The 27,996-nt window shown below is 25.3% G+C and overlaps 1 protein-coding gene across 1 annotated transcript; it reads right to left on the reverse strand.

Annotated features, from left to right (window-relative positions):
* Positions 1-79: 79 nt before the first annotated feature.
* Positions 80-27,959, reverse strand: LOC145828554 (maltase-glucoamylase-like). Its single transcript, XM_082936310.1, has 35 exons — positions 27,933-27,959; positions 27,625-27,775; positions 27,143-27,254; positions 24,614-24,839; positions 23,675-23,835; positions 22,675-22,847; positions 22,515-22,607; positions 21,998-22,236; positions 21,635-21,753; positions 21,300-21,489; positions 20,742-20,858; positions 20,591-20,681; positions 20,159-20,306; positions 19,748-19,872; positions 18,892-19,072; positions 15,174-15,293; positions 14,919-15,061; positions 13,322-13,584; positions 10,738-10,970; positions 9,978-10,203; positions 9,302-9,462; positions 8,914-9,086; positions 8,754-8,846; positions 7,973-8,211; positions 7,587-7,705; positions 7,251-7,440; positions 6,711-6,827; positions 6,560-6,650; positions 6,127-6,274; positions 5,716-5,840; positions 5,342-5,522; positions 5,036-5,155; positions 4,781-4,923; positions 979-1,241; positions 80-184 (listed from the first exon to the last, which is right to left on the reverse strand). The coding sequence occupies exons 1-35, from the start codon at positions 27,957-27,959 to the stop codon at positions 80-82; spliced, it is 5,406 nt and encodes a 1,801-aa protein (XP_082792436.1).
* Between the last annotated feature and the right edge of the window lie 37 nt (positions 27,960-27,996).

Raw genomic sequence — 27,996 nt, forward strand, 5'->3', positions numbered from 1 at the left:
TTTAAAATTAATTTAGTTAAAGCAAAAAGGCATATAAAATTATAACAAAAGTATATAAAAAAACAATTAAGAACATTTTTTAGCTGTATTCTATATCAAAAAAACTGTCGACTTCTTTTTCAAATCTCCACTCTATACTCCAGGGAACGTTTGGGTTTAACGTTAAACCTTCTACATTTAATTTCTGAAATTTAAATATTGTTATATCCAAAAACAAAAAAAAAAGTATATATGATATTCTAACATAAATAAACTTTATAAACTAATGCTTAACAGTAATTTATATACCACTAACAAAACAACAAGTTTACAAACTAGTTTTAATTTTCAATTTAAATACAACTCATAATTAAGTTATATTTAATGTCTGAAACTTTACCTTATTTTCTGGACTGTACGTAAAATTTTTATGTACATTATTATCAACTAATACGCTATTTACACTATCAAGATTAATCCCAAGTACTTCTACGTTATCAAAAGTTTGATTCATTTTATAACTCCCTTCCGATACTGTAGATGCCAATGAAGTCTACAAATTAAGGTGTTATGAGTTCAAAGTTGGGAAAGTTAAAAGTAATTCGGTAAACTAATTTTAGTGTAAGTACGAATGGGTATTTATACGACTACTATAAATTCTTTGTATAGAAGATATTGTAAAACAAAAAAGTTTACAAAAAAGAAAGTTTTGAATAAAATCACAACTTTAAAAAAAATTAAAGTTTTAATTATATTTTTTTGCTGTTTAACGTTTTAGTTAGTCTAAAGATCTTTAAAAGTATATAATCAGTAATAAACAACAGTATTTAAAACACTATGATGTAGTAAAGTTTAAATTTTCCATTTATTTACTTAAGCTTTTTTTTGTAATATTTCTGTCACAAACCAACAATAAAAATTGAAGTAACTTTTTGTTTTGTTTTTAAGAACATTAATTAGTATAAGAAAAAAAAAAGTTTTGAACAAAAGATAAATAACCTCGTTTCCTCTAAAAACAAGAATTAGATACTCATCATCTTTAGGGTCAACAACTTCCCCATTATCCCAATAAAACTGTCCATAACTCAACACTCCTTCATCATCACAAGCATAAATAATTCCCATGTTGTTATTTCTTTGAATTGATGTAGTTTTTTCTGGCTTCTGAGTGACGATTATAGCTCCTCCTCTAATATGAATAGGAAGTTTTTCTAATGGTGCTTCAAGACTTTTTGAAGACTTTCTAGCTTCTATTTCATTACCTAACAGTAGAAAGTGTTTAAGTTTTAGAGAAAATATTGAATAAATTTTTCAAGTTGGTAATTAAAAAAGTCCTTTTTAGTTTAAGCATCTTTATATATAAATATCCATCAATAAGGAAGTATAAGTTTCTATTTAGATATTTTGTAATACTTATAAACATAATTTAGTTTTGAAACACAGCTATCTATAAAACTTAGTTTTTATGTAATAACTTCTTTGTCTGTTTTACTCATTAGATATCTTAAACGTATAATTATTTTGTTTATGTTATTGTCAACAATGTTTTAATTTTCCTTAAACTTTCGTAAATAATATTTAATTCCGAATTGTAATTTAGATCGAAATAGGAAATGGTACTATAATATCACTTAAAGTAATTACAGTATACTACCGCTTAAGTACGCACTTTTTTTGGTACGCATCACGCCTTTAGTACGCACTTATCCAGAAAGACAAAGTAAAGGATATTATACTAGAACTTCAAGAAATTCCAGTTTTTTTGCCTAAATTTTCAATCATCAAGTTTTTCCAGATTATTTTATGTTTCCAGGTAGAATTGCCAACCTGCTGAGTTAGCCTGATACTTTCACAATTTTTAAACTAGGGTGAGTAATCCTGAGTAGGCCAAGTGGCCTGAGATTGTGACAGTCCTGTTGTTAAATGTTAACAAACTAAATACTTATGTTGTGGTTGCAGAAAAGTAAAAAGAATAACGATATTTGAGCTGTAATGCTATAAAATAAATAAATATAGATGACAAAGTTAAAAAAACCTACATATACAAAATAGTTAAGTCATAATTTAACTTAAATGTACATACATTGATGTTTTAAAAATGTTTGGTAAACACAAAGTAGTTTGGTACTTTCCCTCTAACAAAACAAAATGTAGCTTAATATTTTTTTTAAATCATTGACTGACATTGACTTTCTATATTAAATGTATGTATTAATTATGTAGAAGCTTTTAATAGAAAAAATAAATCATTTTAAAATCTATTAAAAAAATTTGCAAATAAGAATTATGTTTTAAATGTTATTTGAAATAAATGACTTGTTTATTTGGCTTAATTATTTGGTGGCTAGTTGTAAGAAAGAAAACAAACAACTAAATTTCATACTATACTATATCGTCAAAAAGTACGCACTACCCGTGCTAAGTACGCACTTTTTGGTCGGGTTCAATTTGCGTACTTAAGCGGTAGTGTACTGTAGTTACGTAATGATGTTAAAATAATATATGTGTTATTTGAGTTTTTTTTTAATTAAAACATTTTTATTAGTTAAATTATCAATTAAGTTGTTATATTGTAGTTGTTGTATGTGTTCGAAAGTTCAGTGTCATTTTCATATATGCCACCTTTAAAAGATTTTTTATGATTGGCATACCTGAATCTAAACTGAGTCGAGCACAAGCCGACATGGAACCTCGTCTCAACGCCAGAGTTAACTGTGGCCTTGTAGACGATGTTCTCTGAACGGCAATTGCCCCCTTTCAAATTATATTTACGGCAAATTTATATGTACTGCAAATTTGGAGAATATCATTAAGGCACACAACCAAAAAATTTTAAATCAAAACTCAGGAATTCGAAGTCAGTGTGGCTGCGCTGGCAGCTGTAAATATAATTTGAAAGGAGGCAATTGCCGTTCAGAGAACATCGTCTACAAGGCCACAGTTAACTCTGGCGTTGAGACGAGGTTTCATGTCGGCTTGTGCTCGACTCAGTTTAGATTCAGGTATGCCAATCATAAAAAATCTTTTAAAGGCGGCATATATGAAAATGACACTGAACTTTCGAAGTATGTTTGTGGCTTAAAGCGCGGCGGCATTGACTTTAAAATATCCTGGGAAGTTATAAAAAGAGCACAGCCTATAGCTGACGGAAATAGCCCAATATGTAGGCTGTGTCTCAAAGAAGCATCAGCCGTTGTATATGCACTGAAAGACAAGAGATGCCTAAATAAAAGAAGCGAGTTTGTATCGTCTTGTAGACATATAAAAAAGTCGCTTTTAAAGTTTAACAAGTTTTAATTTCATCTTAAAATAACCTAAATTTCAGTTTGTATCTTAATTTTATCTTTATCTCTTTCAATTATCTGTCCTAATATAAAAAAGTCGCTTTTAAAGTTTAACAAGTTTTAATTTTATCTTAAAATAACTTAAATTTCAATTTGTATCTTAATTTTATCTTTATCTCTTTCAATTATCTGTCCTAATATATGGTTACTCACTGAAGTTTTATGAATTTTTGCCAGTTTATTGTCGATTGGTAAATTAATCTTTGCACAAGCCGTTTTGCATGATTTTTGATAGTTTCAAAATTACGTCATAATCTATTTATGCAAAAAAAAATTTAACTTTCATTCGTGATTTTGTTTTGTGCTTTATTTTAAACTTGTTTTGAAGCTGATGAGTGCATAGACACGAAACTCGAGTCCTTTCAGTTTTACATCTTGTAATAAACTTTTATATATATATATAAATATATAAAAAAAGGTTAATGTTATAAATATATATATATAAAAAGGTTTATTTAAATAACAAAAATAAAAGGTTTATTTAATAAAAAAAAACAAAACACACAAATGAAAGTTAAAAAATTTTAACATAAATAGATTATGACGTAATTTTGAAACTATCAAAAATCATGCAAAACGACTTGTGCAACAATTAATTTATCAATCGACAACAAACTGGCCAAAATTCATAAAACTTCAGTGAGTAAATATATATTACGACAGATAATTGAAAGAGATAAAGATAAAACTAAGGTACAAATTGAAATTTAGATTATTTTAAGATGAAATTGAAAACATTTAACTAAAATTACTTTTACTAAATTTGTACCTTAGTTTTCTTAGTATCAGCCAGTTTAATTCAAAAATTTATTCTAAAATCTAATTTATTATAAATTTTTGAATTAAACTGGCTGATGATTAAAGCTTTATGAAAAATATTTACCAATATTTTTAAAATCGTACTTTTCCAATAAATTATATATATTTAACAATAAAAGAATAATATTTTTAGTTCAAGGAAAATAAATTTATCGTGACAATAAAGTGTTAACGTTATAAGTGTTACAAATAAATAAATTTGAAAAGAAAAACAACTATTCTGCTAGATTTTAATGGAAACAGAATTTACTATTAAGAAGTATTTTCATCAAATTAAGAAGTCATCTTTTACGTAAAAATATGTTTCTAAGCAATAATGCAAAACCACAATGTTAAGATTTTTTACAATACAAAACAGTAGTTTTAAATATTAAGCAAATTCATATTATAAAGAAACGTTTATAGTTTTGTAAACATAGTAAAAGCTTTCTAAACAAATGTATTTTAAAACAAAACCAACTTTAAATTTTTTCATATTTGTTATAAAGTTTTTGTACTATCGCTTACTTTTACTTAGTATGTTTTTTAACTTAGTTATTCGAAGTTTTCTAAAACTAAAAGTCTGAAAATGTCAAATAATAAATCAAACTAAAACTATTAGAAAGTAAAAGTTTCTAATATTTTTTGTTAATATTAACCTGTAAAGTAATCAAACCATCTTGCATCTGGAAAATAACCGGTTACTTCTGTAGCATGTTCTTCTAAAACAGGAGTCAACAAAATATGTCCTCCAATTAGTATCTGTTCACTTATTGTGTAAGTGTTAACATCTTTTGGAAACCTAAAGGTATAAAATGTTAAGTACTTTTATAATTGAATATTTTACATGTTTTTGAGCTCTATTAGGTATTAAACTATAAAGTTTATTTTTAGTAACAATTATTTGCATTTACTCAGCAAGTAGAGATCGAACTACAGTTGATCCTCGTGTACTTGACATATAAAACAATGTGTAAAAGTGAGGTAGTATTGTGTACCGAACCTTTAGTATATCAGCAACTGCCTTTTCGAATCTGTTAAAAAAATTATACAAGTTGAAATATATTTTTTACTATTAAACTTCACTTAGCAGTTAAGGCAAATGTGGCAGAGTTCATAGAATACTTAGTGAACAGAGGCTGGTGAAAATAAAGGATACTTGTTTTCAAAATAAATAAAAACGTATTTTTACGAGAGTTTTAACAACATAATACACAAACTCTTTATCAAAGTTAGCTGGATCTTGATCTCTATTTGCTACATCATTGTGATTTCTAGAAAATGGGTAAAAAGCACCAATTAAACTCCATCTTAGGCATAATTCTCTCGGAGAGTCATAAAAAAATCCACAAATATCGGCTCCAACATAAGGTATTCCAAATAAATTAAATTCCATCATTCCTGCAATTAGTAAATAACTTTTCAAAATATCTAAATTCTATTACAGCTTAATTTAATTATAAAAAAAAACATATCAGAATATACTTAAAAAGCAATAAAAAAACAAAAAAATTGTTTATAAAAACTTATGTTTTCAATAAATAAGTAACTCCGTCTGATTAAGTTTAAAGTTTAAACAGATAATAAAAGTAACCAATCAATGAAGCTCTCATAAAAGGCCATTCACTGGCATTATCACCTAACCAATGACCTCCGTGGTGCCCGCTACCAGGGAAAGTTGATCTAGAAATTACTATACACCGACCTCCAGTGGATGCTCTGGTGATATTTATGAATATTTTATTGTGTATAATCTAATTAAGTTTAAGTAAATAGTAGCTAGTTGTTTTACCGAATTAAGATTGAATTTAATACCAAAAAGGTATCTTAAACCATAAAAGCTAAAAGTTTAATCTATATATTTAACTCGAAGATTAATTTACATAGTTATAGCTTAATATTTAAGGAAAAAGTCTTTGATAGTAAATAATTTAAAAATAACTTTTTTATATCAATCTAGACATTTGTTCGAAAAATTAAACTTTTATTTATACAAACATTAGACCTGCATGCATCTTTAGTAGCTTCAATTTGATACCTTCCATACAAGCTATGCATGTTGTAATGGAGTTCATCTGAACTTAATGTTTTTGGATTGTGTTGCTTACTTGACATGCAAAGAGTTTTTTCGTATAACCGATTTCCTATCACGTCTGTTTGTTATTCATAAACATACTATAATAAAATCTTAATTCAAAGTTTGTTTGTTACTATATTAAGTTTCAGTTTATATTTAAACAAAAATAAAACTAGTATAAAGTATTTTTGGGATATATAATAGTAAATTCAATAAACTGAAACGACTAAAAAACGAACTAAAATAAGTTTTAAAACATTTACTACGAATTTATATTGTTGAGTTATTGATAAGTTTTTGACTAATATGAAACTAACAATAACAGTTGAAATTATAAAAGATTTATTTTAACGGTACTTACTCGGATGAAATGGTATATCGTCATCATACTCACTCGGAGGGCAGAAATTATCAACTGTGCCATTTTTAAAACCTACTGGCTCATTCATATCCTAAAATATATTTTCAAATATTAGATATCTATTCAAAGTTTTCTTAAAATTTTATCTTACAATCCAAAGTCCATCAAATTCAATCAGGTTTTCATGGAAATCGACACATTGTTTTTTCCACCATTCTTTTGTTGAAGGTTTTGCGAAATCAGGAAACCCAACATAAGCTCTAAAAGCCTTTCAAAGAAAACAAAAATTATGAACTAAAAAAAAAAGAACTTTAAGCAATATGGTACTTAAAAATAGACATGAGCATATTGAATTACTGAGCTCTTACGTAAAACTTGAGATGTTAATTTGAGAAAAAACCAAAAAAAGTAAACTATTTTAAAACTTAGTATTTTTTAATCTATGTAATGTAGTATGACGTTATGTTAGTTTGTGTTTGCTAGTATATATTGATGTTATTATTTATTTAAAAATTTATAAGTCCGATTGTTTTTTTATTGTTAAGTAAGAAGTAAAAATAAAATTTTAAAAGCAGATGAAGTATGTGGAACGACATCTTATTTTTCTGTTTGAATAACATTTAATTAATTTAGTTTTTAAGTGGAAAATAAGATGTTAAGTTTGTGTTTTTTGAATATCATTATGTCTAACATTTGTTTGTTCCCCTACAGGCCACGAATCGTTTGTAGTTATATTTGGATAATCAGGCCATTGTTTTTGGTATAATATATCTGATCCGTCAATGTTTTTGATAAAAACGTCATTATTTTGACCTTCTTCGAATGGAGGATAAGGATCGGTTTCGTTCACGCTTATTGATGGATCCAAAATTACTATATATCTGTTAGTGTTTTATCCATCTTATTTAAAACAACTGAAAACATTTTTTAGCTAATGGAAAAAATAGAGATAACAAAGTATTATAGTAGAAGTAGTAAACAAAAAAAAAAATTAAATACTAATAAATTTTAAAGAAAAAAAAAAAACTTCATTTGGTTATCATCTTTTAGTTTTCGTACGTAATCAGGAAGACCATAGTAGGTTACATTATCAACTGTAAAGTCAAGTTGACGTTCCATGTAATCAATATCAGAGTATTGAACATCCTATACAAAATTTTTGTAGATAAAGATGATTACGTACAACGGAAGTTAACATATATATTTTTAAGTTAAAGTAATAAAAATTTAAAAACTTTTAAATTATTTTAATATTTCTTATTTGCAAAGTTCATTTACTATTTCTTATATTTATTTTATATAAAAAATATTCTAAGAATTTTTTACTTATTTCGTGACACAAATAAAATAAATTCTAAAAAATTAAACTTTTTAAAAATTTAATTAGCTGAAGGAATAAAAAAAAAAACTTACATATGGAATATCGCTTGCCAGCATTCTATCAACTACTTTTGTTAGATTTTCTATATTTTCGTAACCATATCTACACAGCTGAAAACCTAGTGACCAAAAAGGTGGCATGTATGGACGTCCAATTAGCTGAGTGTATTGGTCAGTAACTTGTTCAGGAAGTGGTCCAAGAAATATTTCAAAATGAAAAATTCCACCAACTGATCTGTAGGTTAGAGCAGGAGTCGGTTGCAATTCTATTTCTGTTTAAAGAAATTTAATTTTTATATTTTTCAAAAATATATTTTAAGTAATAGTTATACTCGAATAACTTAAAATATAAAAACATTTTCTTATAAAAAAGTACTGTGAAGTTGATTAAACTTTAAAACTAACCACAGCTTTTTTTAGTTTACTCAAAATCAGAAGTTATGTATTACAAGTTTGGTTGGAAAAATTGCTTTAACTTTTGTTCTTTCAAACAATATAAATAAGACTAAATTTTTCAGAACAAAGTATATTTCATGCTTCTTTCGTCAGTTGTATACTAAGCAATAAAAATAAAATTTCAAATCTAACATATGTAGTGGAAATGTTAGATTTGAAATTTTATTTCTATTGCTTAGTATACAACTGACGAAAGAAGCATGAAATATATTTAGTTCTGAAAAATTGAGTCTTATTTATATTGTTTGAAAGAATTTATTTTAATGTCAAATAATGTTTAAATAACTTTGTTGATGTACTTTAAGTAAACAAAACGAAGTTATGAACGATGTAGCTATTTGAAGTTAGTAAAGCGAACCTTGAGCGTTGCTGTTAAGAAACAAAATTCCGTGGCAATTTCCATCTGATTCCATGTTTATATGAAAAGGATGGACTCCATATAAATTTGCATCTTCCTGGCGCGTATTAATTGATAATATATTATAAAACTTATTCAAATTTATTTATGCTTGAGAAACTAACTCCAACAAACTGATCCCTTGAAAACATTCCAAATTTTTTCCAATTTACATCGTGGTTAAAGTTTCTGTGCTGGTGTTCTCCAAAACCGTAAATATACTCTGATGATAATTTTGTAGACAGTTGTAAAAACTTGTCTGCAAATATCATTTGCCCTAACGTTGAATCAAATCTGTAAATGTTTAAGTTGCATATTACTAATAATAATCAATACTAAATAATTATGAAAACAAAAACCTTACATATTTAACAATTTTTTAATAACATAATTTTAATTTATTTTCTGAAAGTAAAAATAACAAATAATAAATAATCTAAAACACCACGACATTGAAAACATATATTTTAAATTTAGAACAAGTAAAACTATAAACTGTAGTTACACACATAATATTTCCAGATGATTTTCTTTTAACTTGAATTCCAAATTTTCCATCAGTGATGAAATCAACATTGTACAGAAAGTCATCATCATTGATTCCAGCTTGCGGTGTATCTTGATAAGTAGTAATTGGAACCTCGTATCTGTCTTGTCCAACGGGAACGATCTTAAAAGTATAAACAAATTTCACATAAAGTATAATGCTAGAGTAAGTATCTTCGGCAATGTTTCAAAACCTTTATAAACTAAAATGCACTCGTTTCTGAACAGTATGTTGTAAAGTAGAGTAGTTTATATACAAAAACCTAGCATCGAAAATAATGAAACAGTTAAAAGCTAAACTACTTAGTTTAAACAAAAATTTCACTAAACTTTTATCTTACTTAAGTTTTATGATTTAGGCCTCATTTTTTTACAGAAAATTTAAATTTTAACGTCGAGGTTTTTTTAATAGATCAATTTAAACTTAACTTAAAAATAAAAAGTGTTCGAGGATATGTTGTTAGTATTGTTCATGATAATTAAAGCTGAACTTTTTATTATTTATCTTAACAATTCTTTATCCTAGCTATTTTCGTTATTTCAAGTTTTTGTTTATCATATTATAAATTAAAAAAGTCTTATGTTTACTTTTAAAGAGTTTTTTTAAACACAGTTTGTCTTATGTGTAAGTACACTTACTTTAACTTGTACTCTTTCTTTAGTCATTCTTACAACTTCGACACTAAGTTCTTCAAAATCAGATCCATACCAGTTTGAGCTAGCTGCTTTTGCACTTTTAGTTTTTAAGACAATTTTTTTTCCGTTCTTTGTCAATTCTTCCTCTTGTGGTATATAAGTATCAAACTCCTCGTTGTCATAGTAACAATTTGGAGCTTCTGAACCAGTGGGCTCACTCCATATGCAACTTTATTATTTTTTGTAAAAGTTTAGATAGTTTTTATGCTTAGTTGTTGTTTTGAAAATTATAAGTTTTTAAATTCATATTTACTTAAACAAAAATTTGTATAAAAATACTTTTAAGTTTTCTTAGAAATTAAAAAAAAATCATAAAAAATTCTTAGAATTACTGTAAAAAATATTAACCTGCTTTTTTACTATTTTTTTAGTTATAATTCTAAACTTTTTTATTATAATAATTGTTACTTAGGTTTACAAAGTTTATAAGTAAACATTTTCGATTTTTAGTATAAAAGCTTAAAGTTTTACTTGTTGTAAATGTTTTACAACGGTTTAAAACACTCCTTACTAGCTTTATACAATATTAACACTACTACTTAGTTTCTAATAAATAGCCTATTAAACAGATTTCAAACTTCAATTTTTTTTCGTTATTTAACTTTAAAAACCTAAAAAATAATACTTTTCTTTATCTAAGTTTTGTTTTTGATCTAAGCAAATTAATGTAAACAACGAATAAAGTTTTATACAAAAAATTTACTCTCTGGCTTTACAATCATCTTCAGAAACTATAGTGTCTATATCTGGAAAGCAATTGAATCGTTTATTTTCATCAACTTGTTTTTGTGTTGTACTTTCCCAAACACTAGTTGTAGGATTGTTAGTAGTCTGATCATTTGGAAGTGTAGTAGATTCTTCAGGAACTGAAACAAATCCCCAAGATACTTTCCAGTCAGTGTTAGGATTAATTGACAGTCCATTGACTTTTAGTGTCTATTAGTTTTGCGTAATTAAAGTTTATTTTTAATAAATATATACCTTTGTTTACTACCTTGCTATTTAATAAATTGAATTGCAAGAATATATAAATGGTTAAACAGTTGATACGAAAATCTTAAATAAAATCTATTTAACTTACAAAATTGCTTTAAAGTTTAAATAATTTATGCTTTAAATTATCAAAAGAAACCTGACTATAGTATTTGTACCTTAGTTTCTTTACTATATGTAAAGTTTTTATGATCAAAATCGTTGACTAGGACCGAGTTTACGTTATCAAAAGCAACTCCCATTACTTGTATATTCTCAAAAACTTGATTCATTAGGTAACTTCCTGAAGATACTTTAGATACTAATGAAGTCTGTAAAAACACAAAAAACATTTGAAAATTATATTTAAGCGTGTTTCAGTTATAAAAGTTTTCAGAAGTTTCTAGTAGTACGTGTTGTTAAAAAAATCTTAGTGTTTGTATGTAAAAATTAAAATTTCCGTAACTAAATTTAATGAATTTTAAGCTCAACAAAAACAAATTGTGGTAACTTTATAGACAAAAGTTGAGACTGTTGTATTTTTAATTTTTATCTTCTCTTTAAAACTAAAAACCTATTTGTTGTATAATTACAATGTAGTATTTATTCAAGTAAGTTAAACGTTCGCTTTATTGTACCTAGCTATTTGTTGTTAACAAAAAAAAATAAGGGGAAAACACTAAAATATTTACATCAAAACTATAGCTGTTATACATCGCTATGTCAATAAAACTAGTTAGATGATCAAAAAATAAAAGATCAAAATACCTGTGTTATACTTTTATAGTAAAAATGATTAAAAAAAGTTTGTTACTCTAGTTTTAGCTTGGTATAAAAAAGTTTAGGTTTATTAAGAAATATGTTTGTATTACAATTCACAAACGAAGTTTTAATTTAAGCTTAAAATTTTAACATATCTAAAATTTGTTTACTTACATTTAGCTTTTTGCATGGTTCGGTTTTACGTTTTTAAATGTTATAGGAAAAACCTTATAAAAGCAAAAAAAAAAAAAGAATAATGCAAAGTTAAACCGTGCGAAAAACTCATTTTATGTAAAAGTGATATTCCCTGCTATATTGACGCTGTGCTAAAGTATCGCTCCATGCAAAATTAATTTTTTTTTTGCTAAAATGACAATTTGTACTAAATTTACGCTCTGTGTAAAAGTGACATTCTGTTAAAAAAAGATCCTCCGTGCTAAAGTGTCACAGCGTTCAAAAGTGACCCTTAGTTCTAAAGTGACGCTTGTTGATAAGTGATTCTCTGTGCAAAAGTGACGCAGTGGGATTCTGACTATTTCCGTGGAAAAATAATTGTATAAACTTTTATAAGTATTGTAGTAATTTTTATTTAAATTTTTAATTAAACTTTAAAAGAAAAGTTAAGTTTTTAAATAGGAGATCTCTGTATTTTTGAATGATAATTTAGAATATTTATAAGATTTACTTGTTTTTATCCCATATTAACTCTAACATTAAACTCAGAAACTGTAATGATTTTTCTTAAGTAAAAACGATTTTGTTATTTGTTACTTGTAGAGTTATGTTATTCATTGTATTGTTTTTCAGTATCTGTTATCTTTAAAAGTCTCTCATTTTTTTAAAGTAACCTAAATTATTTTAAATAAGGAGGTATTATTTATGAATGGTAATGTTTAATTAAATTCTATATGTCTTATATATAAAAACGAAATACCAGGTTAAAGATGAGACGTCAAATAAAAAATTAATCATCAGATCAAAAATAAGACAACAACTTTATTTCACATACGTACAATGTTGATATATTTTTAGTGTGCGACGTAAATTGAATCAAGTATTTGATAGGTCAAGGGAAATAATTATTAACTTAATAAAAGAAGTTTTGTCCATTTTTTATCCTTGAAAACTTACTTGCCTCAGACCAGATTCAAAAAATAATTAGTCTTAAAGCTAGCTTTGGCCTAATTTATAATGCAGAAACACTGCAATTTCATTTGCCGGTTGCCTTTTATGTGTTTTTAAATAGGCTAGGGGGTGCAGAATTTTGAAACTCATTTATCGTGTTTCATTATTTACTATCTTAACGGATTGTTCGTTATTTATAAAATAAACTAAAGCAATTTAAATAAGGATTTGTTCATTAGCACTTTTTTATAAAATTATGAGAACTTTTAAGTTTCTTAAGTACATTTTACTAAAAAAACACCTGTGAATAACGTTGAAACAATTGAGAAATATACTTTTACTATGGGGTGCTCTTAAATAAGCATACTTTTATACTGTTCGACTTATATATTTCTAAATAATCACATCTCATTAAATTATTCAATTACCTCGTTTCCTCTAAAAACAAGAATTATATACTCATCATCTCTAGGGTCAACAACTTCCCCATTATCCCAATAAAACTGTCCATAACTCAACACTCCTTCATCATCACAAGCATAAATAATTCCCATGTTGTTATTTCTTTGAATTGATGTAGTTTTTTCTGGCTTCTGAGTGACGATTATAGCTCCTCCTCTAATATGAATAGGAAGTTTTTCTAATGGTGCTTCAAGACTTTTTGAAGACTTTCTCGCTTCTAACTCTTTTCCTAAAAAAGAAGGTTTTATCTACAAGATATTTTCTAAAAATATTTTACTAAGTTTTTGTGTTTAGAACTTAGATTAACAAATACCACACCTAACATGTTTTATTAGGTAAATTAGATATAAGTATTTTACATACGATACTAAAATTACCACTAATAAATATAAAAAACAAATGATTATATAGTTAATTCATATCTACTAAGTTTCATAACAAAATAGCTTTATAAAGTAAACTAGTTGTAAAAACTAGACCAAAAACAATAAATTTTAATCTGCTTACTTTTGCAGATTTTCAACAAGCTATACCATTTAAAATACAACATGTACTAGGTTTGCTTTTTGTTATTACATTAACAGTCAGTAACACAAAAATTAACAGTAAAAAATACAAAAGGTATTATGTAAATATTTTACTTTTTAGATTTTGTATGATGTATTGCTTATAAATTAATTTCAGTTTTTTTTTTAATTTATAGAGAAAAAAAAAACTTTGTGTTAGTACGTTTTCCCTAATTATATTTATCTTCTCTATTTTAACAATTTTTTAGATATGAGTTGTTGTAATGTATTACTAGCTTTTAGTTAATAGCTTAAGGTAGTTATTTATTTTACAATACATAACAATTAGAGTTTATAATACCCTTTGGTCAACAAGAGTTTTACTATAACATACCATTTTACTGTAAGAACAGTTAGTTTTATTTTGTTAATTGTTAAAAAATGAATAACTAAAACCTCAAATAGTTTATGTACGTTTTGATAGCTTTATGATTTTTTTTTAACACCCTGATTGTTCAAAAAACCACAATAAATAAAGAAAATTGAGTTCTAATAAAAGAATACAGCCGTTTTGAAGTGTTAAACTTAATGTATAAAAATCTTGTTAGGAAAAATAATTATTCTGCTTGGTTTAAAAAAAAACTATAATAACTAACCAAAAATAAACTCGACCTAATAAATAACTGCACATAATACTTTGTTTTGAAAAAAATACTATGATGCAAATAAAACAATAAACATAACGTAAAGCTTTTTATAATTCAAAGTAATAGTTTAAAAAATATCAGTGAAATCTTATTATAAAAAAAAATGTTTGTAACTTTGTGGACATTGTAAATATTCTAAAAAATTTCTAAACAAAACCAACTTTAAACTTTTTCATATTTGTTATAAAGTTTTTTTACTATCGCTTACTTTTACTTAATATGTTTTTTAACTTAGTTATTCGAAGTTTTCTAAAACTAAAAGTCTGAAGATGTCAAATAATAAATCAAACTAAAACTATTAAAAAGTTATGTTGTCTAATATTTTTTGTTAATATTTTTTTAGTGATTACCTGTAAGGTAATCAAACCATCTTGCATCTGGAAAATAACCGGTTACTTCTGTAGCATTTTCTTCTAAAACAGGAGTCAACAAAATATGTCCTCCAATTAGTATCTGTTCACTTATTGTGTAAGTGTTAACATCTTTTGGAAACCTAAAGGTATAAAATGTTAAGTACTTTTATAATTGAATATTTTACATGTTTTTGAGCTCTATTAGGTATTAAACTATAAAGTTTATTTTTAGTAACAATTATTTGCATTTACTCAGCAAGTAGAGATCGAACTACAGTTGATCCTCGTGTACTTGACATATAAAACAATGTGTAAAAGTGAGGTAGTATTGTGTACCGAACCTTTAGTATATCAGCAACTGCCTTTTCGAATCTGTTAAAAAAATACAAGTTAAAATACGTTGTTGTACTATTAAATATTTTTACCAGTAAAGGCAATTGTGGCATAGTTATCAACCCTCGATTAACTCAGATAAGGCATCGTACAATGGAATAAGTTTTGTTATACATATAGTTTATCGAACAAATGCGAAAAAATAATAATTTTTGCTCAAAAATTTTTTGGTTCAACGACCTGGATAGCAAAAAGAACTCTCGGTCATCGAGTTGCATACCCAAACTTAAATTGGTAAAAATTATGATGAGCTAAAAATAAAAAAAAAGAAAAATTTAAACTCTAAAACGAAAAGCTCTATGAAAAATGACACTATTAAACTTAGCTATATTAAATATTTGTCTAAAAAAAAAAAAAAATAAATTTCCAAAAAAATTAAAGAACTTTACACAGACATATATCTAACTTTACGTTAAAAGGTTAAGTTTTTATCTGAAGTTTTAATTTTAAAATTCATCTAGAACTTTGCAAATAACTTAATTTTTATATGATTTAAAAAAGAGAAAAAAAAAAAATATTTTAAGTTTTTTTTTTTAATGTGTGTTTAAGAATTTCGACTTTACTACCAACTTAATTTAACTTTTAAAAAAAATAAGTAACAGTAAAATAAAGCTACAACATTGAAAAAAAATAAAATAACAATAAAAAAATAAATAAAGTAAAGCTGCTATATTCAAAAAAAAAGTAAAACAAAGCTGTATCAATAAAAAAAATTGCTTAAATTAAATAAAAAGTATAGAATAAATATATAATTTTAATTAAGCATTTCGAGCTAAAAAGGTTTTTTTTTGAATTTTATAGTTTAAGTTAAAAAATAAAAATATTTCACATTTGAATAGTTAAGTAAACTATTGTAAAATTTTTACTTGATTTAAGTGTTTATTGTATTTGAATAAGCTTAGTCTGAGGAACAGTATATCATTGAAACAGTGTAACTTAAACACAACTTAATAAAAATTATTACAACTATGGTAGTACACTAAAAAAAAACTTACACTCGCAACATTTTAGTATGTTAAAATTTAAACTTTTTTTAAAGAAATGTTTATGTAAACGAATCAATTACAATAACTCTTAAAAAAATTGTTTAGAAATGTGAATACATAACAATCTCAAAATACTCTGCACTGCAATGCGTTTAAAATGTTAATTTTTAAGTACAACTACTTATCCAAGTATATAAATATTTTGAATTTAGCTTCTTTGATTCGAGCGATTCTAAAACTTAAACTTTTGCAAATACTAGACGTACAGCTTTCTGTAAAGCATTTGGAACCTCTAAACCTAAAAAATTCAATATACTGTTAATATGTTGTACATTAAATAATTTTTTGAAAGTCAAAACTAAAAATATCTAAAAACAAATAAAACTAATAAACTTCCTAAAGTAAAAAAATAATATAAAACTGAATTAAACGTGACATTAAAAAAAAAAAACTGTTAAATAAGTCAACATAACTAAAAATTTTAAATATGTTAAAAGTACTTAAAACATGAACTTATGTAATTATAAAGTAAATGATTAAATTTGTTTTTTGTTGTCATTAAAAATTTTGCGTTAATAATCTAGCAGACTTTAGGAACTTCTATACATTTCTTTATATACTTTTTTATTGTTATTTATAGCGAGGAAAACAAAATAAAACTTTAATATTCGATTTTTCTTCCTTTTAGTTGCCCCAAAAATTGAAGGCTGAAGATATAAAGAAAGTGTTTAACCATATTTCGGAAAATCTTAGATTTCGTAGTTAGAAAGCTGAGATAATATAGCAAAAGAAAAGTTTACAAATGTGAACGACTTTACACCATTTAGTTGTGAATTTTTTTATCTAAGGAAATTCCAAAAAATATGTGGTCGTAAATTTTCTTTATTTTAGTTTTCATTCCCTATACTTCTCTACAACGGATTTTGAAAAGTCAGTAAATAAAGAATTAGAGGAAGTTTGGACTTAAACTAGATATAAAAATAGTTTAATTAATTATGGTAAAAAAATATAAATATTTGAGTGTTACAATAAATAGTAACCTTAGTTAGACAGAATATGTGGATACATTAAAAACTAAACTATGAAAAACAGTTAGTATATTGTATAAAATAAAATTCTTTTTAAATAAGAAGTATCTGTGTTTAATCACATTAGATACGGTTTGTTGTGTAAATGTAGATCTTGAAAGAAAGAAGTCTGTTTACTTATAAGTTAGATGTATTTATTACAAAAGATATGATGCAGGTGTAAGAACGTAAAAGTTGCAAAAAGAGTATCAGATGTTGAAAATTTGTTTTAAATTGAGCTTATTGTATAAATTTTATCAGCTTTTTAGTGTTATTTTAAGAACATAAATAAAGGTACACATACAGACAGCAAGTTCTTCTAAAAACTATTTTTTACCGTAGTTTAATAAAATTGAACAAAATCTATTAGCTTATAAGGTGAAATTATAATTAAAATAGGCAATTAGTTAACAGATCATCTTGGAAAGTTTCAAATTGACTTGAGAGATGTGTTAATCAAAAAATTAAGACAAATAAAGTGTAAATAGGTTGCTTGAGTTATTATTTTGCTAATTTTATGAGTATGCTGATAATTTATTAATATCAAAAGATAGTCCTTACTAAGTATTTTGGCTGGGTTACCAAATGAGTTTGTTTCAGTCTAGACTCTAGATCGAAGCAATTACTTATATAACTTAGAAAACGACTAAAATATTACTTTGTAATAAAGTTTCTTATTTGTAACTAGATTTACTACATCTTTTATATAATTGTTTACTTATTGAATTAAAAAACACATGAAAAAAATAATTCAAAAATTGAATAGTTAAAACCTTGGCTGAATTAATGTCGAAATAAAAAGTTAATGGCATCTTATCTAACTTATAAGTTTGTTTCCTTCTTATGAATAAATTCACATAATATACGGTCTACTTATTTTTTTTTGTTTCTGTATAATTGGTTTATCTCGTTATTGTATAACTTACAAGTATTTATACATATACATTTAAAGTTATAAAAGTTAGTTGTTCAAAAAAGGTAAAATTAATTTTATTTTATTCCAAAATTATTTTATGTACTTTTAGGATTAATAACATTTTTCTTTCCCTGATATTTGCTAAAGAATTTTTCTTTCAACCAATAACATAAAAGTTTTAATTTTCATACTAAGTTAATCTGAGTTAAATTTCATATATTGTCTTTTCAGTTGTACGATTTTTGTTTTTGTTATTGATTAAAAAAACTAAACTTTCAAATGTTAATCTTTTTTTATATATTTTTAAATAGCTATAGAACATTTAAAATTTTTTTTTAACTTTCTTTGACTATACTTTTTAGCATTGATTTTTTTATCGTTTTCAACAAACTTTATATTTATAATTTCTTACTCAAGTTATTATTATCTGTGTGACTTAAAAAATTAGTCACTGATACGTAATTTAAAATCTTGATAAAAATATTCGGCGTAAATTTGACTGAAACTAAAATAAAGTTTATAAAAGACTATATAATTTAAGCTCTGATATTATTTAAGTTCATTAAAAAGGTGTTTTCTTTAAAGTTTTAACAACATAATATACGAACTCTTTATCAAAGTTAGCTGGATCTTGATCTCTATTTGCTACATCGTTGTGATTTCTAGAAAATGGATAAAAAGCACCAATTAAACTCCATCTTAAGCACAATTCTCTTGGAGAATCATAAAAAAATCCACAAATATCGGCTCCAACATAAGGTATTCCAAATAAATTAAATTCCATCATTCCTAACAAAAAATTAAACTCAAAGTATTTAGAATAGTTTTTTATGAAAGTTAAGTTTACCATTTTAGAACTAAATATATTTATTGACTAACCACAAACTAATTATAAAAATGTTTAACCAAGATTTACTTTTATATTAAATACAGGACATATTAGTTAAAGTAAAACTCAAATCTTTAAATGTTTTTATTGAATGCTTACTTGAAAAGCTTATTTTGTCAAAAACCTTACATAAATAAAAGAATAACATATACAAAAAATGTCATATGCATTTTTACGCTCGTATAATTACTAGTATTTTTAATTTTAATTTTCATGAACTTAAAGAAATAAAACTTTAGTAAGTTAAAAGGTTTTTTAATATACAAAAGCTCTGTTATAAATGGTTTTTTAATATACAAAAGCTCTGTTATAAAAGCTTTTTATATTGCTAACTTTTGGGAGTTGTATTTAATTTGTTTTTTTAACTATAATTATTAGATGTTTAAGTTTTTACGCTTAATTAATTTACAAAACTTAGCTTTATATTTTATACAACTAGATTTAAACATAACAAAGAACAATAAACTGTAGTTTAATCAAAAACACAAAAAAATTAAAAGTATGTTATTCTAAAATCTATAACTAAGTAACTCCACCTGATTAAGTTTAAAATAAAAACAAATAACAAAGATAACCAATCAATGAAGCTCTCATAAAAGGCCATTCGCTGGCATTATCACCTAACCAATGACCTCCGTGGTGCCCGCTACCAGGGAAAGTTGATCTAGAAATTACTATACACCGACCTCCAGTAGATGCTCTGGTGTTATTTATGAATATTTTATTGTGTATAATCTAATTAAGTTTAAGTAAATAGTAGCTAGTTGTTTTACCGAATTAAGATTGAATTTAATACCAAAAAGGTATCTTAAACCATAAAAACTAAAAGTTTAATATATATATTTAACTCAAAGATTAATTTACATAGTTATAGCTTAATATTTAAGGAAAAAGTCTTTGATAGTAAACAATTTAAAAATAACTTTTTTATATCAATCTAGACATTTGTTCGAAAAATTAAACTTTTATTTATTCAAACATTAGACCTGCATGCATCTTTAGTAGCTTCAATTTGATACCTTCCATACAAGCTATGCATGTTGTAATGGAGTTCATCTGAACTTAATGTTTTTGGATTGTATTGCTTACTTGACATGCAAAGAGTTTTTTCGTATAACCGATTTCCTAACACGTCTGTTTGTTATTCATAAACATACCATAATAAAAGCTAAATTCAAAGATTGTTTGTTACTATATTAAGTTTAGTTTATATTTAAATAAAAATAAAACTAGTATAAAGTATTTTTGAGATACATAATAGTAAATTCAATAAACTGAAACTACTAAGAAACAAGCTAAAACAAGTTTGAAAATATTTACTACGAATTTATATTGTTGAGTTATTGATAAGTTTTTGAATAATTTTAAGGTAACAATAACAGTTGAAATTAGAAAAGATTAATTTCAACGGTACTTACTCGGATGAAATGGTATATCGTCATCATACTCACTCGGAGGGCAGAAATTATCAACTGTGCCATTTTTAAAACCTACTGGCTCATTCATATCCTAAAACAGATTACAAAATATTAGATATCTATTCAAAGTTTTCTTAAAATTTTATCTTACAATCCAAAGTCCATCAAATTCAATCAGGTTTTCATGGAAATCGACACATTGTTTTTTCCACCATTCTTTTGTTGAAGGTTTTGCGAAATCAGGAAACCCAACATAAGCTCTAAAAGCCTTTCAAAGAAAACAAAAATTATGAACTAAAAAAAAAAGAACTTTAAGCAATATGGTACTTAAAAATAGACATGAGCATATTGAATTACTGAGCTCTTACGTAAAACTTGAGATGTTAATTTGAGAAAAAATCAAAAAAAGTAACTTATTATAAATCTTAGTATTTTTTAATCAATGTAATGTAGTATGACGTTATGTTAGTTTGTGTTTGCTAGTACATATTGATATTATGATTTATTCAAAAAAGTATCAAAATTTATAAGTCCGATTGTTTTTTATATTAATAAGTAAGAAGTAGAAAAAACACTTATTTTAAAAGCAGATGAAGTATGTGGAACGACTATCTTATTTTTCTGTTTAAATTACATTTAATTAATTTATTTTTTTCAAGTGGAAAATAAGATGTTTAGTTTGTGTTTTTTGAATATCATTATGTCTAACATTTGTTTGTTCCCCTACAGGCCACGAATCGTTTGTAGTTATATTTGGATAATCAGGCCATTGTTTTTGGTATAATATATCTGATCCGTCAATGTTTTTGATAAAAACGTCATTATTTTGACCTTCTTCGAATGGAGGATAAGGATCGGTTTCGTTCACGCTTATTGATGGATCCAAAATTACTATATATCTGTTAGTGTTTTATCCATCTTATTTAAAACAACTGAAAACATTTTTTAACTAATGGAAAAAATAGAGATAACAAAGTATTATAGTAGTAGTAGTAAACAAAAAAAAAATTAAATACTAATAAATTTTAAAGAAAAAAAAAAAACTTCATTTGGTTATCATCTTTTAGTTTTCGTACGTAATCAGGAAGACCATAGTAGGTTACATTATCAACTGTAAAGTCAAGTTGACGTTCCATGTAATCAATATCAGAGTATTGAACATCCTATACAAAATTTTTTTAGATAAGGATGATTACGTACAACGGAAGTTAACATATATATAAATTAAAGTAATAAACGTTTAAAAACTTTTAAATTATTTTAATGTTTCTCATTTGCAAATTTCATTTACTATTTCTTATATTTACTATTTTACTATTATGTATAAGAAATATTTTAAGAATAAATTCTAAAAAATTAAACTTTAAAAAAATCTAATTAGCTGAAGGAATAAACAAAAAAGCTTACATATGGAATATCGCTTGCCAGCATTCTATCAACTACTTTTGTTAGATTTTCTATATTTTCGTAACCATATCTACACAGCTGAAAACCTAGTGACCAAAAAGGTGGCATGTATGGACGTCCAATTAGCTGAGTGTATTGGTCAGTAACTTGTTCAGGAAGTGGTCCAAGAAATATTTCAAAATGAAAAATTCCACCAACTGATCTGTAGGTTAGAGCAGGAGTCGGTTGCAGTTCTATTTCTGTTTAAAGAACTTTAATTTTTATAATTTTTAAAAATATATTCTAAGTTTTAGTTATACTCGAATAACTTTAAATATCAAAAATCTTTCTTGTAAAAAAGTACTGTGAAGTTGATTAAACTTTAAAACTAACCACAGCTTTTTTTAGTTTACTAAAAGTCAGAAGTTATGTATTACAAGTTTGGTTGGAAAAATTGCTATAAATTTTGTTGATGTATTTTAAATAAACAAAACGAAGTTATGAACGATGAAGCAATTTGAGGTTAAGTAAAGCGAACCTTGAGCGTTGCTGTTAAGAAACAAAATTCCGTGACAATTTCCATCTGATTCCATGTTTATATGAAAAGGATGGACTCCATATAAATTTGCATCTTCCTGGAGCGTATTAATTAATAATACATTATAAAACTTATTCAAATTTATTTATGTTTGAGAAACTAACTCCAACAAACTGATCCCTTGAAAACATTCCAAATTTTTTCCAATTTACATCGTGGTTAAAGTTTCTGTGCTGGTGTTCTCCAAAACCGTAAATATATTCTGATGATAATTTTGTAGACAGTTGTAAAAACTTGTCAGCAAATATCATACGACCGATGGTAGAGTCAAATCTGTTGTTATAGTTACTGGATATCGTTATTAACTAAAGGTGGGCAAATACGGCTTGTGGGCTGAATCCGTAAAGCCAAACAAAATTCTCAACCCGTGACGTATGTTTCAGCTTGAAACTACTATAAAAGAAACCAAGTACAAATTTTTGAACATTATTTATTGAAATATTTTCTTAACTTGATTTTTAGTACTCAATAGTTTTTATAAAATCATTTTGTCTTAAAAATTTTACTTTTAAAAAGTTTCAGTTTGTTTTAATACACGGCCGAGAATACTTTTTCTATTAAATTAGACTTTAAAATAGTGTATACTCCTATAATTTATTTTAAAGGCTTATTCACTTCAACTTTAAAAAATGCTCTATAGCATTAAAACAAATCCTGTTTTTTAACCCTGTATTTCACGGTTTTGTTGACATATTTACTACAACTTGTTAAACTCTTTTATAACTCTTATAACTATCTAACATCTTTTTTATATTCATATAAAAATATTTTGTTAAGTTACTTTTTATGTTAATTTTTAAAAGTTAATTGTTTTTGTACATAAACGTACAAACTGGTTTAGTATATATCTATTTTTTCTTAATTTTGTTAGTGTGATACTAAAGTAGTAATAAAAAAGTGCTTAAATTCAATTTCCTTTACTAACTGTTTTTTTTTTGAAAAGTTACAATAATTAAAACATTTCTGAAACTATTAGTTTTAGTCTTATATCATTAGAATTTTTAAGGAATATTAAAACTTTTCTGTTTAATTTAAATTATGTTAACTAGAGGCAATGTAACTTCTTATTTTTGTTTCATTTTTAATAAAATCTTACAAACATAATGTTTTCAGATGATTTTCTTTTGACTTGAATTCCAAATTTTCCATCAGTGATGAAATCAACATTGTAAAGAAAGTCATCATCATTGATTCCAGTTTGCGGTGTATCTTGATAAGTAGTAATTGGAACCTCGTATCTGTCTTGTCCAACGGGAACGATCTTAAAAGTATAAACAAGTTTCACATAAAGTATAATGCTAGAGTAAGTATCTTCGGCAATGTTTTTAAAACCTTTATAAACTAAAATGCACTCGTTTCTAAACAGTATGTTGTAAACTAGAGTAACTTATATACAAAATCTAGAATTGAAAATAATGAAGCAGTTTCTATTTAAACTACTTAGTTTAAATAAAAATATTGACGAAGCTTTTATCTTTTTAATGTTAAATTATAAACAATGAACTTTACCGCAAGATCAACAACAACAGCATCCAAGACAATCCTACGACCGGTTTCGTCCTTATTAGGACTCATCAGACCTGTCTGATGAGTCCTAATAAGGACGAAACCGGTCGTAGGATTGTCTCGGATGCTGTTGTTGTTGATCTTGCGGTAAAGTTCATTGTTTATTATTGATGGCATATAACATCTAAACTTTCTTGATGATGGCCGAAATAAATACTGGCTAATGTTAAATGATAAAGGTTTTATTTTTCTACCGAAAGTTTTAGTTTTAATTTTTAGAAAATTTAAAAAGATCAATCTAAACTTTACTTAAAAAGGATATGTTGTTAGTATTGTTTACGACACTGCAAGCTGAAATTTTCCGTATTTAGCTTAACAAATATATATTTTAACTACTTTCGTTATTTAAAGTTTTTACAAATCATACTAAAAATTAAGAAAAACCTTATGTTTACTTTTTAACAGTTTTTTTTAAACACAGTTGTCTTTGAAAATTAAATGTGCTTATAAAGTATATGTGTAAGTACACTTACTTTAATTTGTACTCTTTCTTTAGTCATTCTTACAACTTCGACACTAAGTTCTTCAAAATCAGATCCATACCAGTTTGAGCTAGTTGCTTTTGCACTTTTGGTTTTTAAGACAATTTTTTTTCCGTTCTCTGTCAATTCTTCCTCTTGTGGTATATAAGTATCTAACTCCTCGTTGTCATAGTAACAATTTGGAGCTTCTGAACCAGTGGGCTCACTCCATATGCAACTTTATTATTTTTTGTAAAAGTTTAGATAATTAAAAAATACTATTTTAAAGCTTAGTTATCATTTTTAAAATAAGAAATTTTCAAATTTATCAAATTTTTAAATTACTGAAACAAAAATTATTTTAAAATAGTTACAAGTTTTCTTGAAAGTATGAAAGTCTCAATATTTTTTTAAATAACGGTTGCTTTGTTGAAAAAATTAAAATAATTTTGCTTAATAAAAAAAAATGTATATACATATATATTTATTTATTTATTTATTTATTTAATTATATAAAAACAATAGTTTAGACAGCTGTTTCGTATATGAAATATAAAACATCATGTACTCCTCAGTAAGCTACAGTTTATCACAATAGTAAACAGAAATTTAGATATTGAATTTTTTTATAATAATTATGACGTAGTAAAAATACAGTTTATTATTGTACAGTTAGCTGAGTTTGAAAAATACGCTGTAGCTAACTGAGGAGTACATGAAGTTCTATATTTCATGTACGAAACACCTGTCTAAACTATTGTTTTTCTACAATTAAATAAAATCTAGCTCCAATTCAATTTGTCGAGCACTATCGACCAGAATGGTTTTGCATGAATTTTTATAGTTTGAAAATTACGTCATAATCTATTTATGCTTAATTTTCTAACTTTCTTTTTAGTGTTTTGTTTTTTGCTTTATTTTGATCTTGTTTTGAAGTTGATGAGTGCATTGGCACGAAACTCGAGTTCTTCAAGTTTTACATCTTGAAATAAACCTTTTTTTTTTAAAAAGCCCTTAAAGAGGGCCCCGTTAGAAGATTAAATTAAGTTTAAATGAAATTAAAAGAAAGCTCTGATTAATGTTATGTATGTTATGTATAATGTTATAATGTATTAATGTTATGTATAATACTTTTAATATTGGTACTGAAATACTTTTTGAATTAGTTGTCTAGAGCTGTCAAATTTTTATAACCTAAGTTTTCAAACATCTTTTAAACTTGAGTGTTGTAAAAATTGTTTTTTAGGATTATTTAATTATAAAAACACATAAGTCTGATGAATAAAGGACAAAAAACGCTCATTACTTAATGTTTTGAATTTCGTACTTTGCACTATTGTTTATACTCAACTCAAACTCTAAAATATATATATATATATATCAATATTATTAAAGATTTTATAAAAAGTTCTGGTCGATAGTGCTCGACAAATTAAATTGAAGCTATATATTTATCTAATTATATAAAAACAATAGTTTATACAGCTGTTTCATACATGAAGTATAAAATTTCATGTACTCCTCAGTAAGCTACAGTTTATTAAAATAGTAAAGAGAAATTTAGATTTTGAAAATTTTTATAATAATTGAGACGTAGTAATGATACAGTTTATTGTACAGTTAGCTGAATTTGAAATAATACGCTATAGTTGTTAATTTGTGCATATTGGAAAATTTAAAAAGGTTATTTTAGAAAATTTTTATAAGCTATTAGAAAAAAGTTTAAGACTGTTAGAAAAATGTTTTAAAATACTCGTGTTTGCGGCTTAAGTTTATTTGTTTTATTTTTTTTTGTTAAAAAAGTATTTTTGATAATGGATACATATATTGTTTTGTCTTTCGCTTTTCTTGTTAAGTGCTACGTTCTTATCTGATTTATAAATTTCTATTTTTTCTAAGTTACAAAGTTTGCAGCTGAATTTAGTATTGAGTTTTGTTTTTGTCCGGTTTAATATAATTCAGTGGGAAAAATTAAACAGGACAAAATCAAAATTTAATACTAAATTCGGCTGCAAACTTTGTAACTTAAAAAAAATAGAAATTCATAAATCAGATAAGAACTTAGCACTTAACAAGAAAAGCGAAATACAAAACAACATATGTATCCATTATCAAAAATACTTTTTTAACAAAAGAATTAAAACCAACTAAATATTAAAACAAGTAAAACTTAAGCCGCAAACACGAATGTTTTAAAACATTTTTCTAACAGTCTAAAACTTTTTTCTAATAACTTAACACATTTTTCTAAAATAACCTTTCTAAACTTTCCAAAATGCATAAATTAACAACTACAGCGTATTATTTCAAATTCAGCTACCTGTACAATAAACTGTATCAATACTACGTCACAATTATTATAAAAATTTTCAAAATCTAGACTTCTGTTTAATATGTATTGTAATAAACTGTAGCTTACTGAGGAGTACATGAAATTTTATATTTAATGTATGAAACAGCTGTATAAACTATTGTTTTTATATAATTAGATAAATATCAATATTATATACATATAGTATTAAAGTTTCAGTTTGTACAAACTTTCTCGTTTTGCAGTTTTCTTCTGTAATTACTTCATTTGTTTCAGGAAAACAATTAAATCTTTCTATTTCTTCTATTGGCTGTTTAACTGGAATTTCGTCGTTTTTAGGTGCTGTTACAAAATAATGAAAAATCAAGTCAATCATCAAATATAGTAAACAAAACGTTTAAAACATTGTTGTTTTTAAGTTTTTTCATTAACACGCTAATAATTTTTTTTCATACTTTCTGCTTTTAAGCTTTACGTTTTAAAATTAATCATAAATACGATATTTATACAGCAGCTAGCAATTTTTAAGTGATTTTAATTTACTTTAATATTAACTAATTGACTAAGTTCTAACAATTCGCCATGTATAGTTTCAGAATAAACAAAAAGCAAAACATCAAACGGAATATGTTTAATCTAGTTTTTTTTTTGCTTTAATTTTTATACAAAACGAAGTACATTGTAACAAAATAGTATATAAAAAAAGATTAACCTATCACTTTGTAGTAAACAGGTAAAACTATAATAAGAACAAGCACTCCAAGACCTGCAAGACCTCCTGCCACTTTTAAAAACAGCTTTTCATCTTTTTTAGAAATAATTGAAGATGAACTTGAACGATTTATATTTCCTCGTTCTTCAAGCTGTATATGTAACAAAAAGAATAAATTTTTCTTTATATTTTTCCAATTAATCTAAGTGTAAGTGTATAAATATAGTGATAATGCATTCTCTTCTTCTTATTATCTTTAAAAAATTAGAGAAAATACGATAAAAGCTTCAAAATTAATTTTAACTAACTGAAATTCTGTCGAAAGACTCTGTCATATCTTTATAAAAGGTCTTCAAAAAATATCAAACTATA

The sequence above is a fragment of the Thalia democratica genome, chromosome 2, assembly GCF_965202585.1.
Source record: "Thalia democratica chromosome 2, ktThaDemo2.hap1.1, whole genome shotgun sequence".
Classification (NCBI taxonomy): Eukaryota; Metazoa; Chordata; class Thaliacea; order Salpida; family Salpidae; genus Thalia; species Thalia democratica.

What these genes read in the sequence shown, in the direction of transcription:
- LOC145828554 (XM_082936310.1), bottom strand. Translation starts at nt 27,959, where the DNA reads ATGACAGAGTCTTTCGACAGAATTTCA. An exon ending in AATTTGATGGACTTTGGATT is followed by an intron (nt 6,651 to 6,710) that starts GTAAGATAAAAT and finishes AATATATTTTAG; the next exon opens with GATATGAATGAGCCAGTAGG. An exon ending in CCAGCTAACTTTGATAAAGA is followed by an intron (nt 5,156 to 5,341) that starts GTTTGTGTATTA and finishes TTTTTTTAACAG; the next exon opens with ATTCGAAAAGGCAGTTGCTG.